The following is a 16,556-nucleotide window of genomic DNA, read 5'->3' as shown; positions in this document are numbered from 1 at the left end:
CTCAGGACTAAATGACACGTCCTTTGCTACTAAGCAGTTTGCTGTTGGTAACTTACCCACAGACTGCTGACTGGTATGGTAATTCTTTATTATAATCACATGTAGCAAGCAGGCCTTGCATACATGTGCTAAGATTAGTATTGGTAAAAGTTGACAATATTGCCCTACCCTGGCAGCGTCCTCTCCTCAGACGCAGACACCATCTCAGCGATCAACCACTGCCTGAGTTGTGCTGGCAAAGCCTGTTCAAGACTACGGAAAAAAGTCTTGAAAACCGCAACCTACAGGGCCAAACAAACGAAACCTGTGGTCTACAGGAAACTCATCCTTCCGACAGCGTTGCACGAAGCTGAGTCGTGAATCACCTGCAGTAGGTAACGGGAAGCCCTGGAGGAACACCACCAGGTAATCCCATGGAAGGTTTTGAGGATCAGCTGGAAGCAGGAGGCCAACATGAACATTGGATAGGTCGTGTCATTCACATTCCTAACTCCGCAAGTCCCTGGTGGGGAAAGGAAACACTTCAAAAAGGACATCAAAATCATCCAACATTACATCTAAATACCATGAAGACATTGCACTCGATAGATAGACCTGGAGGAAATCTGTTCAAGAGGGGGCTGCGCTAGGTGAGAATGATCTCCGCTGTGCCGCAGAGAACAAACGGCAGCCGTGAAAGGAGAGACTGAACAACCAAAAGACCCAACCGCTGACCACAGCCACCACCTACTCTTGCCCGCACTGCACCAGAATAGGTGGATCCAGATCGGCCTCTACAGGCACCTGAGGACCCACCGACAGACGACGCCTTGGGAGAGCATCATCCTCACAACGCAAGGGCATCATGAGGTAGATGTAGATTGTGAGAAGAGTCCATCTTATTGTACAGGACATCCATTCAAGAGTTTGATAACAATGGGATAGGAGGCTTTTGTATCTTCTGCCCGATGGGAGAGGGGAGAATAGAGATTGTCGTGGGTGGGTAGGGGTCTTTGATTCCGCTGGCTGCTTTACTTGCAAGCTTCAGTATCGAGGTAAAAAACATAACTGACCCCCTCATACATCCAGAAGAGACAGCCCTGAATTCCTGTCCAAACACCTCTCTGACATAGCTAGCAGATAAGGTTCCATGCACCCTCCCTGTTGTGTTTCTCAGAATGTTCCTGGAGCTGCCTGAGATAGCTTTTCTTTGATGCCACACCTAGTCTTTGTGAGACAACAGGGTGGCTGTGACTGTCTATCACAGGCCAGTTCCCTGACCGTATCAAACACATTGTTATCTTGCATTTCACAGTGAAGTGTGGCCGTGCACGCCTGCATAACTGAAAACCAGAAGCAAGAAGTTTTTGTGAAACATTTGGAATATTCTTCAGCTGGCCAGGGCGATAATAGTGGTTAAGTTGAGGCAACTGGAAAAACCTTGGTGATAGAGACCATTCTTTATCTGCCTTTCAGTGTAGGTGTTTTGAGCTTTTGCTTGAACATGCACATCCAGAGTTGACGACTCAGGTCATGCAGACACGGTTGTCAAAACCACCCATCACGTCACCAGCACTGGCCTGCCTGCCACCAAGGAAAGGCATCAGAAACGACCCAGTAGCATCATGAAGGAGCCCACTAGATCCTGCTCGTGGATATACTGCTTTCCTGGTGTATATAAGGAACCAACCCTTCTCAGATTTCCAGCTGGGGACAGGTATCGATTATTACAATAACACCTCTGCCATCTTCACCAGGGATGATGCCTGGGCATGGGCAGTCTGTTCTGATGATACTTATACCCCCATAGTCCCTGCCTTCTCATTGGTTGGTCCTCATCCAATCAGGTTTCTGCTCTCCCGCCTTGTTTACAATCGAATTCCAGTTCTTACTAAAACAAAGGTCTCACTCTTGATAAAATCTGGAATTCGATCCACTAGCTACTAGCCCTAACATATATGCCTTTGGCCTTTGGACTGTCGGAGGAAACTGGTGCACCTGGAAGAAACCCACACAGTCATTGGGAGGACGTACAAACTCCTTACACACTGCGGTGGGAATTCGACCCCTACCTGCTGTCACACGAACCGCAACACTACTGTGTCATCCATAATTATGTTTTCATTTTGCCATGCCCTGGACACTCACCAGCCCTTGGGAGTCAAGAACCTAAGTGGGTCCATTCTCTATTTCTCAATCAGGGAAATTTGCAAACACAAGGAGCGACAAGCCCCTCAAACCTGCCCAATCATTCATCAGTCTCACATCTCATCAGTCATCCCTCTCACAGTTTCAGGGGCAATGTCGAATTCAATAAGGTGCCATCCATTGTTGTAGTCAAGTTGCCTGAGGTAGATTTCACAGTGACCTTTTCAGCTTCAATACACTAAAGGCAGACAAACAAAACTGTTAATCAGCCATGATCAAATAATAACAATTCAAAGAAGAATGATTAATATTCTGGGCTGTAAGATGTTACCACTGTGTAATTAAAGATATGAAATACAATACTTGACACTGAATTAATGAAGTAATTGCAACCTTTGACTGCTAATTCCCTCTTGTGTGAGTTAGATCAGAAAATGCTAGAAGAAATGTGCACCTACTTGTTATAGGTTTTGATTGGTTGATACTTCTCAGGGAATAGTAATATTCTACCTTATGGCATTCTGTACCTCTGGCATATGTTGTGAAATATGTTGGTCTGTGGCAGCAGTGCACTGCAAGATATAGTAATAAAAAACTTACTTACAATAAGGATTTTTAAAATTTAAATTTAATAAGTAAATTAAAAGTGAAAAAACATAATGAGCTAGTGAACATGGTTTCATTGTCCATTCTGAAATCTGACGGCAGAGAGGAAGGGGCTCTTCAGGCTTCAGGCTCCTGTACCTCCTCCCTGATGGGTAGAAATGAGGAGACGGCATTCCCTGGGGGTCCTTAATGATGGATGGCACCTCTTTTGAGGTTTGAAGTTGCATTTTTCCAGTCTGGGTGAATACGCCACAGCCATCCCTGACTCCATTAAAACCTGTGTGGATGAGTGTGCCTACAAAAACATATTGCTCATTCCCAAATCAAAAGCTGTGGACGAACCAGTAGGTTCATAGACTGCTGAGACCTAGATCTGTGGCCTGTGTGGCGACTCAGGATGTACAAGAAAACCAGGTACGACTGACAGAGGGCTACCTCAAGAGCCAAGTAACAATTCTGAACGAGGTTGTGGGGGGAATCAATGGAGTGATGGCACTCATTACTTCCTGAGTGAGAAGAGGGCACGTCCATGGTGGCAGGGATGCTTACGGACGGACGCCACCTTCCCAAGGCACCGCCTGGATACTACACGGGCTTGTACCTCTGATAGAGCTGACCTGATTTGACAGGATGTCTTCAAGGAGCAATGCCTCACAAAGGCAGCATCCAACAGCCAGTCATGCCGCGTTCTCATTGCCAACATCACATAGGAGGTATAGACGCCTGAAGGTACACACTCAGCGATTCAGGAACGGCTTCTTCCCCTCTGCCATCCGATTTCTGAATAGACGGGAACCCATGTACACAGCCTCACTACTTTTTCTGTTTTGCACGAACGATTTAATATATCTGTATTTACTGTCAACAGTTCTGTTGCACTGTGCTGCTGCGAAGACAACTAATTTTACAACATATGCCAGTGATATTAAACCTGATTCTGATTCTGAAATTACAAAGGCCGGCAGGTGTAAACAGATAGTTAAGAGATAGCAATCAATGGTGAACAATAGATCCTTGTACAGTTTGGGTCAAAATACATCTGATTACTAGGCCCAGCCCTTCTCAGCAATGCAATCTTAAACCATAGGTCAAGTTCAGCAGCAAACCGTGTTGCATGCCTTTGTAGGGATGATGTTAGGGACCTGATTCTGTTCTCAAATACGGATTTTGAACGAAAATAAATCCCAGCAGCTACAGAATTGGTGGGACTATTACCTGGAATTCTCAGGCACTGTGCTTGTTTGGGCTTGCCACTTCTACAAGTGACTCAGGATAGAACTGGTTTGCCCATTGCAGATTAGTGTCTTCTCATTGCTGTGGAGGCTGCACACTATTCTTGTTTTTCTGCAGCACATACAGTACCTGTACGTTAGCCAAAGTTATTAACAGGTACGTATATTACTACTCTTGATCAATTTTCAGTAGAACAAAGAATTACAATGGGGAATCAGTGAAAAACAACACATAACGACACGACCTACGGAGAAGTCATCACCCTGACACGGTGGTGTCAATGAAACAACCTCTCCCTCAATGTCGCAAAAACAAAGAAGCTGGTTGTGGGCTACGGGAGGAATGGAGACAGGCTAACCCGTATTGACATCATTGGATCTGGGTTGAGATGGTGAACAGCTTTAAGTTCCTCAGCGTAAATATCACCAAGGATCTCACGTGGTCTGTACATACTGGCTGTGTAGTGGAAAAAGCACAACAGTGCCTCTTTCACCTCGGACAGTTGAAGAAGTTTGGTGTGGGTCCCCACATCCTAAGAACTTTCTACAGGGGTACAATTGAGAGCATCCTGACTGGCTGCATCACTGCCTGGTATGGGAACTGTACTTCGCTCAATCGCAGGACTCTGCAGAGAGTGGTGTGGACAGCCCAGCACATCTATAGATGTGAACATCCCACTATTCAGGACATTTACAGAGACAGATGTGTAAAAAGGGCCCGAAGGATCATTGGGGACCCAAGTCACCCCAACCACAAACTGTTCCAGCTGCTACCATCCCGGAAATGGTACCGCAGTATACTGCACATTACACATTCTGATGGAGACATAAAGATTTTTACTCCTCATGTATGTGAAGGATGTAAGAAATAAATCCAACTCAAAGACTGACAACCAATCAATGTGCAAAAAAAGATAAACTGCAATCTATCATTCAATCAATCAATAAACGGAACATGAATTGTTAGAGCCCTTGAAAATGTAATGATAATACCCAAATATTTAAAAGAATTCACGATTCTAAATGGAATATCATTATATATAAAAACAGGAACATTTAAAGGGAACAATACACTTTTATTTAAATTAAGTTTATATCCTGAAAATTTTCCAAAATCATTTAATAGTTCCAAAAATTTAGGAATAGATTCCTCAGGATTCGAAATATAAACCAAAAGATTATCTGCATAAAGAGAGATCTTATGTATGGTCAGTGAGTCAGTAGGTTGTGGAATCTGTTCCGTGTTGAGGGGAGTGAAGTTATCCAGCCTGGATCAGGAGTAACCTAGTGAAGCTAGAGGTGTCCCAGTGATAGTAGTGAGAAGGTGGGGTCCCTGACGATGGACCCTGCTTTCTTCCGGCGGGAGTAACTATGACTCTCTTAAGGAATGGGCCAACAAGGAGTTTCTGATAAATATCGGCTGGGACATTTTGACGGCGGGGCATGAACCAATTGTTATGGGGGGTGAAGGATTTGTCCTCAGCTGGTTGCTCATCGAATTGTCAGGACCGGGCGGCGGCATCACTCCTTGCAGGTGTGCTCAACGCTGGGGATTCTTACATTCTTCAGATAAAGTGTCTTTGATCTGGAATGCTAACCTCTTTTTAAAGTGATTTCCATCATTTGTGCCTTTTGTATTTTATTCTTTCTTCTTGTTACTTAATAACCCGGCTGGCCAGCCTAGGGTTGGGAAATCACCCGAACAAGGACTGTGTGTTTCTCTGGCTTTGTTCTGTGTAATTTGCATTTGATACAGGTTTTGAACTCAGCACAGTCTGTGAACCAAATACCACATTTGATATAAAGCTGAGAGCTGACGTGACGGGGGTGTACGAGATGATGGGACATAGATCTCGTGGACAGCCCAATTCCTTTTTCCCAGGCTACTATCAGGGGGTTTAATTTTGAGGTGATGGGAGCAGAATAAGGGGGGTATCAGAAGAAGATTTTATGAAGTACGATGAGTGGTGGAGACTGATCCTGTTCATTAGGGGCATTTAAGGGATAGGCACATGGTGGGCTAGGTGGGAGGGAGAGGTGAAACTGCTGCCTGAGAACTGTTGCAGACAGAACTGTACCTGGGAATGCCTGTTTTGACAAGGACTTCGTGAACAATGTGTATGTGATTAAAACTCACCATGTGACATCCTGGAGTGCATGCTTAGATGCCACCCTGGATGCTCAGAATTTCAGTGTAAAGAATCCTTGCCCTTTTCTGCAACTTGCACAAAGTCCCCAGTTTCATTCTGCATTGAACTAGATCACGTTGCTCGTTAAAATGTTGCCAAGGAGCCCAGTGATTGGAGCGTCCTCCTGTAAATTGTGTTAAAGATTTGGAGGTTCTGTACAACCTGCAGCCTAAACTTTCCTGACAATTTGTGTTTGACAGTATTGGGCCGTGTGGGCTGGTTGTGCTGGAAGGGAACAGTGGGCCGGCGTGTATCTGTAAAATGGGGTTCAGGTGGGATCTGAACCATTTGAAGGGTCCTGAGGGGCGGAGGTCTTCACCCAGGAGGTGGTCAGTATATGGAGCAAGCTGCCAGAGGAATTGTTTCAGGCAGGTAACATACATTGACAACATTTAAAATGGCACATGGACAGGAAAGGTTCAAAATCATTTAATATCACCAACATGTGTAGGAAGATTGTTGTTTTGTGGCACCATTACAGTGTAATGCATAAAAACTCAATTAGAGTAAGAAATATTTAATAAAAATTGAATTAAGTAAGTAAAGCAAAAACAGAGCAAAAATAGTGAGCTAGTCCCCGTAGAGTGCTTCATTATCTGTTCAGAAATCTGATGACAGAAGGGAAGAAGCTGTTCCTGAACCGTTGCGTGTGGCTTTACAGGAGAAAGGGCCGGACACAAGCAAATAGAACAAGCTTATAGATGGGTATCTTGATGGCGTGAACCAGTTGGGATGAAGGGCCTGTCTCTGATTGTGTGATTCCATGCCTTCGACTTCATTCTGATGTCCTTGTCACAGAACAGAACCACAGCATTATTGGAGAAACTCATTCAGTTGTATTAATGCATTATTTAATATTTTTGTATTCTATGTTTATTGACTAATATATAATTATATATTATTCTATACCACAAAATATATATTATTTACACATTAATGCAAAGCAGCTGAGAACTGAGTTCCATGTCATTGACTAACGACTTGTTCTCTGTTTCCTATTTCCCCAGTGTTCTCTTTCGTGGCAATTCGGATGTTGACCAGTTAGGAAAAATCTTTGAGTAAGTTCCCATTCTTTTAGGTTGATGTTATGTGGAGATCTATGGTTTAAAAAGACGTTAATTACACTACAACTCTGATACCTGCAAATACTTGATTTATTAATAATCTTTGCTTGGACTTGGCAGTAAACGCTTGTTTATTTGTTGTCTGTTCATTCTAACAGTTGTTTTTACACAGAAAGTGGTGTGTGTGTGTGTGTGTGGAACACCCTGCCGGGAATGGTGGTAGAGGCAAATACATTAGGGATGTTTTAAGAAACTTTTAGATAATCACATGGATGATAGAAAAGTGGAGGGTTCTGGAGGAGGGAAGGGTTAGATTGATCTTAGAGTAAGTTAAAGTATCGGCACAACATCGTGGGGCAAAGGGTAAATGTTCTATAACCACCTGGTGAGGCCAGTTTTTTAACAACATCGGTTTTCACCTTACGACAAGCACTCACTCACTCCATTCTCCCTTTCTGCAGATCTGTATATGCATATGTGTGTGTGTGTGTGTGTGTGTGTGTGTACTAGTATGCCACCATATACGAACTGAGGTTCCTGAGGTTCATTTTCTTATGGGCATTCACAGTAAATGCAAAGCAATAAATATCGACAACAGGCAGGTTTTCAACTGTCTTTCCCATTTCTTTGTGAATTATTCAAGTCATTGAAAAATAGTGTTCGAAGCTCAGGCCAGGGTTGTATGGACACAACTTTTCAAAACATTCAGAAGTGAATCAATTCAGCATTAATTCAAAAGGTTTCAAAGGTACATTTAATGTCAGAGAAATGTATACAAATGCTTTTTCTTCACAACCATCCATGAAAACAGAGGGGTGCTCCTAAAGAATGAATGACAGTTGAATGTTAGAACCCTCGCTCCCCTCTCCCACACGTAAGCAGCAGCAAAGCAACGATTCCACCCCCCCCCCACCCGACCAGCAAACAAAAAGCATCAGCACCCACCACCGAGAGCTCAAGCATGCAGCAGAGCATCAATAAAGACACAGGTCTTCTTTACTATCAGGAGAACCCCATGTGCTTTGGCAAAACTGAATGGGAAACACAAGACACATCACAAGGAGGAAAGAAATCTGAATGGGCTGTAGTCTTCCATAATGTTCCACCACTGAGCACATCTACACAGAGCATCCATCTTCAGGGACACCCAACCCCCAGGCCAGGCTCTCTTCTCGCTGCTGCCATCAGGAAGAAGGACCCTCACCACCAGGTTCAGGAACAGTTATTCCCCTCAGCCATCAGGCTCCTGAACCGGAGGGGATAACCTCATTCAGCTTCACTCACCCCATCATTGAAATGTTCCCATAACCTGTGGACTCACTTTCAAGGACTCTTCATCTCGGGTTCTGGATATTTATTGCTTATTTATTCTTTTTGTATTTGCGCAGTACTGATTTTTTTTTGTTTCTTCGTATATACTTACTATGAATGCCTACAAAAAATGTATTTTAGGGTAGTATATGGTGACATGTAGTTTGACAATAGTTATACCTTGAACTTCTGTACCAGTAGCACTGGGCAATTTACATTGATTGTAATGCAGAGTAACGGCGCCCTCCAGAGGCAGTAAAACTTCTTCTCGGCTGCTTTCTGTATTCCTCCTTCCTTGTTAGTCAGTTATGATTTGAACTAAGAAACAATTAATAATTTTCCACTTGTGAAATATTGTCCATGAGTCCTCCAAGGTGACCTCCCAGGTCTGCTCCACCACTCAGTATGATCATGACTGACACGTACCGGGCCGTAACTCTACCTCTGCAAGTTCCACATCGCCCTTCATTCCACATCTTTCAGAAGTGGATTTGCCTCCACAACCCTGCTGTGTACATGGCTGCCTTCTAATCTGGCATCAACATCCCCTCGTCTGAGTTGCTCACAAGTGGAAGCAGCACAACATCTGGCCTTCTACAGGCCTTCTACAGGGCTGCACGAAGCAGAGTGGTTAGCGTAATGCTTTACAACGTCAGTTGTAAGAATGGAGATCAGTTCCCATTGCGTCTGTAAGGAGTTTATACATCCTCCTTCTAGCCGTGTGGGTTGCCTCCATGTGCTCTGGTTTCCTCCCACACTCCAAAGACTGGTTGGGGGCGTGCTATGTTGATGGAAGCAGGTTGCCCCGATATAATTCTCCTGAAAAGACCATCCCTCATTCTCCTGAACTGTACAGAATACAGATCGAGTTATAGGGCAGCTCATGCGTGACAGGATGTTATGGAGGAAGTCTCTTCCGGCCTGCCTCAAACACCAGTGCACCCTTTCCTAAACATGGTGCCCAAACTCATCAGTTCACAAAATATCTCTGCTTCTCTCTGGGTTCCTGTTCTGTGCAATCTCTCTCTTTATTAAGATAATTGTTTGCTTTTGGTTCCTCTTACTGGTCCGTGACTTCACCTTTCCTTACAGTGAACCTCATTTACTGAGTTACCACCCACTCAGTCTACCTAGCTATCTATCTACCTAATTCTCTCGCAGAATCCAGATATCTTCACATCAGCAGATCCTTCCATCTTTTTTATTGTCTAACAGCTTGACAATCAATACAGACATCTCCCCTCCATGGACTCTCTACAGTTCTCACAGCCTCAGTAAAGCAGCCAGGATAATCAAAGACCCCACCCACCCCGGACATCCTCTCTTCTCCCCCTCCCATCGGGCAAAAGATACCAAAGCCTGAAAGCACGTACCACTGGGTTCAAGGCTAACGCAGTGTTATATGACTATTGAATAGTTTTTTAGATGGACTCGCGACCTAACAATGTCCTTCATTATGACCTTGCACTTAATTGTCTATGTGCACTGCACTTTCTCTCTAACTGTTACACTTCATTTTGTTGGTTGTTTCCCCTTGTTCAATCTGGACACACTGTAATGATTCGATCTGAACCTCAGTGCATGTGACAATAATAAATCAGTTCCGATCTGGCCCTTCCTTTATTTCATTAATATAACTACGCCACAGTAGTGTAGAGTTTAGCGCACAGCTTGGTGGAGTTGGAATTGGAAGTTCAAGTTCAATTCCAGCGTCCTGTAGGAAGTCTCTGTATGTCCTCAGTGTGAAATGCGTGAGTTTCCCTAGGTGCTCTGGTTTCTTCCCACAGTTCGAAGACCCACCGGACAGGTTAATTGCCCTGCAATTAGCTTAGGGTTAAATTGTGTTGTCGGGATTCGCTGAACAGTGCAGCCCGAAGGGCTGGAAGGTCCTCGAATTCGTACTATGTCACTGAATAAGAATAAAATAAAATTAGTTTCAAACAGAGAAGGCCAAGCACTGATCCTCGGGCGCTGCGCCATCTACCCCCTTTCTGGTCTGAAAGGGACGCACTTTATCCAACTCTGCCTTTTGTATGATAACACCGCACCCTCCCCAGTATCAGGTCTCGGCCATGAGATCCCACAGAGCCTTATTCACCTTGTCTTTGCCATCAGCTCTTAGTTAATCCACAAAGCCATTAAAGTCTTTCCTACATGAACATTACCTAACTGGTACTTTACAGGACATATTGTACGTCTGAGCTGCCTCCAATCCAAATGGAAATTGAAAAAATATAGTCACTGGAGATCAGTGTCTCTTAAATCATTTAGATCATTTACTTTTACCCATGTCTGACGGCCTTATCGATCAAATCCTCACTTCCATAGCAGAATTCCCAATTCATTAGAAGCATGAATGGAATATTTTTCTCAGCAAAGAAACTATTACAGAAGTGAGAAGACCAGCAGTTTTGAAATTCCTGTTATCTCTATTCCGGCGTCAGAAGCTGACAACTACATCTTTAGTCAGTTCTCTTCTTTGTTCTTTCAACATTTCTTCTTCTCCTTTCCTCTTGTAACATTTAATAAAGCAATCTTAAGTATGTTAAAAGGTCGGCAAAACATTGTGGGCCAAAGGGCCTGTACTGTGCTGTATTGTTTTACGGTCTATGATTGGAAGGAACAGGTTTTATGCCTCATTCTTGACTTCCGAAGAACTTTTGGATTGCAAACGCATCAGGGCCCACCACCTGCCATTCCTGAGACATGGCAGTTATTGTAACGTGATTACAGCACAATCTGTAAACAGTTTGTGCATTCTCCCCGTAGCCACGTGGATCGCTTCTGGGCACTCTGCTTTCCTCTTCCCAGTCTAAAGATGTACAGTTTGGTAGATTGATTGGCCATTATAAGTTGTTCTGTGCTTAGGCTAGTGTTGCTGGCCAGCATGGCTTATTGGACTAGAAGGGCCTGTTCTGTGCTGTGTCTCTAAATAAAAATAAATGAAAAGAATATTAAAAATAAATATGTCCTTCGGCTCAGAATGTTGTGCCAAACCAAATGACTGACTAAATTAATCCCTTCTGCCTACACAATCCCCATATCCTTCCATTTTCCTCAGACCCATGTGCCTATCTAAATGTCTGTTACTCCCCAGTGTATCTGCCTCTGCTATCGGGCCTTTCAACCAAAAGGTAATTTAAACTATGGCACCCATCTAAATTCAGGTGAAGATGGTGGCAGACCGGAGTGCTCTTGATGGATCTTGAAGGGAAAGCAGTCAGTCCTAATCCTAACCCCCACTCTGACAGAGTAACACACACTGTTTATGCAAAGGTTATAAAGTTAACAACAGTGAATTTACTGCACTACAAAGCTCATCAGCATTTTCTATATGGATTAGTTGGCAAATTCATCTTGTTCCTGAGTTATTGAGAATTGAAAAACGATGTAGTGCTTTCCCGGCGTATATGATGAATAAACTCTTCACTGGCTTCCAGCGGGGTACAGGTATCGATTATAACCAATGTTTCGTGTTGGTGCTGTCGTTCATTGACTCTACAATGGTTAATGTTCTGTAATAGATTTATTGAATATACCCATAAGGTGGTATTTGGTGACATACAAGTGCTTTGGTAATAATTTTACTTTGACTTAGCCTATTTGATGACAATAAATTGATCACCAATTCAGTTTTTTGTCTTTTGTAGTGTACTCGGTCTTCCCAGCGAGGATGACTGGCCAATAGATGTGGCCCTGCCAAAAAATGCTTTTTCTACAAGATCACCACAGCCCATACAGGACTTAGTGCCAGAGATAAACGAACCAGGGAAAGACCTGCTGCTGGTATGTCCTTTGATATGTGCTTCATCAAGTTGCATGGTTTTTGTAGGCAAACCCAAGACTGGGGCATCATAGTAACACAACAATTAACATAGGCGCTATTACAACGCCAGTTCAATTCTGTCACTGTCTGAAATTTCTCCCCATGACCATGTGAGTTCTCCCTGGGTGCACTGGTTTCCTCCCCCGTTCTATAGATTTACTGCTCGGTAGGTTAATTGGTCACATGGGTATAAGGGTACGGTCTCATTTGGCCATATCTCTAAAAAAATTAATTACTTAGTGACAATGGAATGGGGTGACTACTGCTGTGTTTAATCGCTTTTCAATTGGCAACTAACAACTAAAGTATATCCATGAATAATCTATTACTCCTCATCTGTGCGTATCTCATTATTAAAGTTTCTCTCTCTCCTTGGAACCCTTGTGCACAGCCTCAGAATAGACATGCCCCTTTAGAACAAAGATGTGAAGGAATTTCTGCAGCCAGAAGCTGGTGAGTCCGTGGAATTCATTGCCACAGATGGCTGTGGAGGCCAAGTCAAATCATTGGATATTGGTTAGTCAAGGTGTTAAAAGTTACAGGGAGAAGGCAGGAGAATGGGATTGAAAGTCAGCCATGGTGGAGCAGAGTCAATGGGCTCCTATGTCTTATGGTTTTATGGAACCGTTGTAATGAGGCAGAAGTCCGAGCGAACCTTCAGCCAATGTTCATCAAGATATATTTCTAACATGTTGCCTGTGGTTTTTGTTCTACAGAAATTCCTAACTTTTAATCCAGAAAAGAGAATATCTGCTTTCAATGCACTGTCCCACCAGTATTTTATGGACCACGAGAAACATACTGAGAGTCAGAACGTGTCTCTATCTCCTAACCAGCCTTCTTCTGAAGTGAACACAGCTTAACGTTCTCAAGAGTTTTGTTTTGTTCCTGAGAGGATTACTTGACAAGTGAAATGTTTTGCAATACAGCAATATCTCCTCCATATGCTGCTTTTGAAACGTCTCTAACTTGTGCTTTCTTGACTTAATGCCCCATAGTAGTATTTTTGAAACAATGCAAGAACTGTTGCGGTTTCTGCCACCGTCCCTCACGTCTCCACCTTCACTTCTGGATAATTCTGGACATAATTAAATGCTGCAAATGTTACCTGAATGTGGAATGCTGCAATGGTGAACTGGAACACCAAATACAATCACTGCCAGACCTGCTAACTCTTTTATGTACCCAGCTGCTAAGGCCAGGTTTCAACCAGTAAATCAAAATGTTGTTGAGTTTGCTAACTGACGAATGTTTTTTGAACAAGTGAAATGGACAACTTCAACCATGGTTCCTGATACTGTGAATCTTCAATATCAACCAAATTGGCAAGAAGTTGCAAAATCCATTGAAGGAGGTCGCTTTGTGGCATTATTGGGAAGAAGACATTTTGGAAGTTATTTTTTTAAAAATGCATCACATTTTCTTGAAAGAAAACTATAAAATTCAGGACTACTTTTCTGCTATTGTTGCTTATCAATGGTATTTTTTAAATAATTGTGTTAACAGAAGGGCGATATCTGCTAACAAAAATTTAACTCCCTGGAGTTATCAAAATCTTAACACATATCAAAATATTTCTTTGCAAAGTGAGACAGCTTATGTATGGAAGATGCTCTGCAAACTTACAGCATTGCAACACTTCTCCTGTCTCGTGCTTGCAAAATATTAAATGCCCATTTAGAACACTTCTAGCACCAGGTGATCAATTGAAGGTGACCCAATCTATTTTCAAATTAATTCATGAAGTTCATTGAACTTGAAACAGGCTTGATATTCACCACCTTCATATAAAAACCTGCAGTTGAAGAATTAAAATTTTGTCTGTAAATGTATGAGTGTTTTTACCCAGTTCACACTGCCGGCATATCGAGTTTGCTTGTGGAAAACTGGATACTGGATGTGCATCTTTCCAAGTGAAGCTGCAAACTTATTAATTAATTGTTAAGTAGCATCACTGTTTGCAATGATAATTGCAACGTGATAGAATTGAATGCCTAATATTTTCTTACTGTCACTCTAGCGGAGGGCAAACCTGTTTGTTTGTCGCAGATTTGCGTTCTTCCATTTTTATGTACATATCCGGAGAGAAAGTAAATTGTGAAAATGAAGATGCTGGAAGTACTCAGGAGAACAGTAAGCATATATGAAAGGGGGACACAGTTTGATATCACCAGGATGATCTGGAATCTATTTCTCTCCCTATGTATTGTCTAATCTTCCAGATAATTCCAGCATTACTGGGATTATACTGTGCCCCAGCAACTTGTTTTCAGATTAGGATATCTCTGGTCTCAAATTGTAGCAAATAACTATTTTTTTTTGAAGACAGACGTTTCTATTTTATCACTGATGGATAGCTTTAGTTGGGCTGCTGATAGTACTTTGAAGATATAGACTTTGAGGGTATAGCCCATCAAACATTCTTCCTCTTCCAAGGATGAGGTCTCTAGAACCCTAACCCCTTTGGTCTTTCTGTAGCTTTGGGTTTTTGCGGAATGGGGTTGCTAGCCCTGTGCCCAACCCTCGTCTCCAGCCAGGTTTGGGACTGTCTCTGGCAGAGTCACAAACCATGTGGAAGTGAAATGGTGCATATAATTAAGTTGCATTTATTATCCTTGAAACTCCGCAGTTTACATAATTGTTGGTGAGATTGGCTCAAATGTTGTGGTCAGCGGTGAAGTGGAGCTTACTTTGATAGACACAACACCCTCTGTGGTCAGGATTTCACCCTGCCCAATGGCAGTACAGCCAGGCACCATCTTGTAGGGGTCTCTACCATTCGACACCAGTAATGTGTTCACGCCATCACACCAACGGTGATATTAACATTTAGATAATTTAGAAACTGAAATATCTGAAATAAACTACTTAGAAAGAAAATAATTTTTAAAATTATTTTTCAAAGTATGAAATATTAAAATAATTAACTGGGAAGGGAGTGACAATCCAGAGAAAATACACTTTTGATCCACAGAGAAAGATAGGTTTTTTTTTAACGGCTGAATGCACGTTTAATGACCGTGCTGCTCTTTGAGCAACAGAGTTTTTAATTTTTCCACGTTTTTTGTTAAGGTGTCAGTGGTTGGAAAGTGTCTGATAATTTCACCGATTAACTGATTTCTATGAATTATACCAATTAGACCCTTTACAGAAACAGCGGATCACTGACAGCTAGTTCAGAATTTCCTCATTTCATTGTACGTGTGCCTATTCCAGAAATTTCAGAGGGATTCCCTCCATTATAATGGTGAACTATAAAACCACACACTTTTTTCATTGCAAACACCAGACTGATACACGGTAACGCAATTTGTTATTACAAGGGAACTATATATAATCACATTGTATGATTAGTTACGGTGCTTTAGTGACAGATAAAATAAATGTGATATTGACTGAAATATATTTAGGATAGAGTTCAGTATTGATGAAGTAACATCTCTCTGACTTAAGTAAGTGTGTGTGCATATATATATATATATATATATATATATATATGTGTGTGTGTGTGTGTGTATATATCCATACAACTGAAAATCATTCACCAATATGTAAACATGTTCCACAAAATACATCTGTCTTAAAAGTATTAAGTTAATGTCCTACCCTTTCGGACATTCTGTTTGTAAACAATGTCTATGCGATACATTTCCAATTGGACCGGGGCTCCCGACCGTTTTCAATGCCATGGTTCAAAACCTTCCAGCAAGGGTCCATGGATCCCAGGTGGTTGGGAACCCTTGTTTTAGAGAATTTTTTTTAATATTTCAAGACAGCCCTCAGGCTGAGGTAGATTTTTAGTTTTAAAAACTTCATATTTGTGCATTTTGGATTTAATTTGATTTAAAACAAAAGGATCGCCATATTTTGGTGTCTCTAGCAGTGACCAGAATTGGAGAGACAGAGAGTTCAACAAAAAGAGACAAGCAGATAATAAACCATCGCTTGTTTAAGTAACAGTAGTATGCTCTTTCTTTTAAAAGTTTATGTTTATACAATTATACTTTGAATTGGGAATAATGCAACAAAATACAAGTTGAAACTATTATTTCTAAGGCTTGTGAAGTTTGATATTTCCGTGTTGTGCGAAACTCTCCGTGGTGATTCTCCTAGCTGTACTTCAGCCATTACAACTTCTGTGAAACATTTATGTTAATTCATTCAGATCAATGTTAGGTGAAACTGAAATGTAAAGCTGTTG

At 42.2% G+C, this 16,556-nt stretch overlaps 1 protein-coding gene across 7 annotated transcripts in view; it reads left to right on the top strand.

Annotated features, from left to right (window-relative positions):
* Nucleotides 1–15,874, top strand: part of cdk6 (cyclin dependent kinase 6) — a 93,083-nt gene extending 77,209 nt beyond the window's left edge. For all 7 annotated transcript variants that reach the window (XM_072283131.1, XM_072283127.1, XM_072283126.1 and 4 more), the window contains 3 exons: nt 7,162–7,212; nt 12,180–12,315; nt 13,072–15,874. In XM_072283131.1, the coding sequence (XP_072139232.1) occupies nt 7,162–7,212; nt 12,180–12,315; nt 13,072–13,218 (334 nt within the window). In that variant the 3' untranslated portion in view covers nt 13,219–15,874. The remainder of the gene's footprint in view (nt 1–7,161; nt 7,213–12,179; nt 12,316–13,071) is intronic.
* Nucleotides 15,875–16,556: the final 682 nt, after the last annotated feature.

Source organism: Mobula birostris, chromosome 19 (assembly GCF_030028105.1).
Source record: "Mobula birostris isolate sMobBir1 chromosome 19, sMobBir1.hap1, whole genome shotgun sequence".
In the NCBI taxonomy this organism is placed as follows: domain Eukaryota; kingdom Metazoa; phylum Chordata; class Chondrichthyes; order Myliobatiformes; family Myliobatidae; genus Mobula; species Mobula birostris.
The sequence above is the reverse complement of the archived record's forward strand: the minus strand, read 5'-3'. Positions and strand labels throughout refer to the sequence as shown.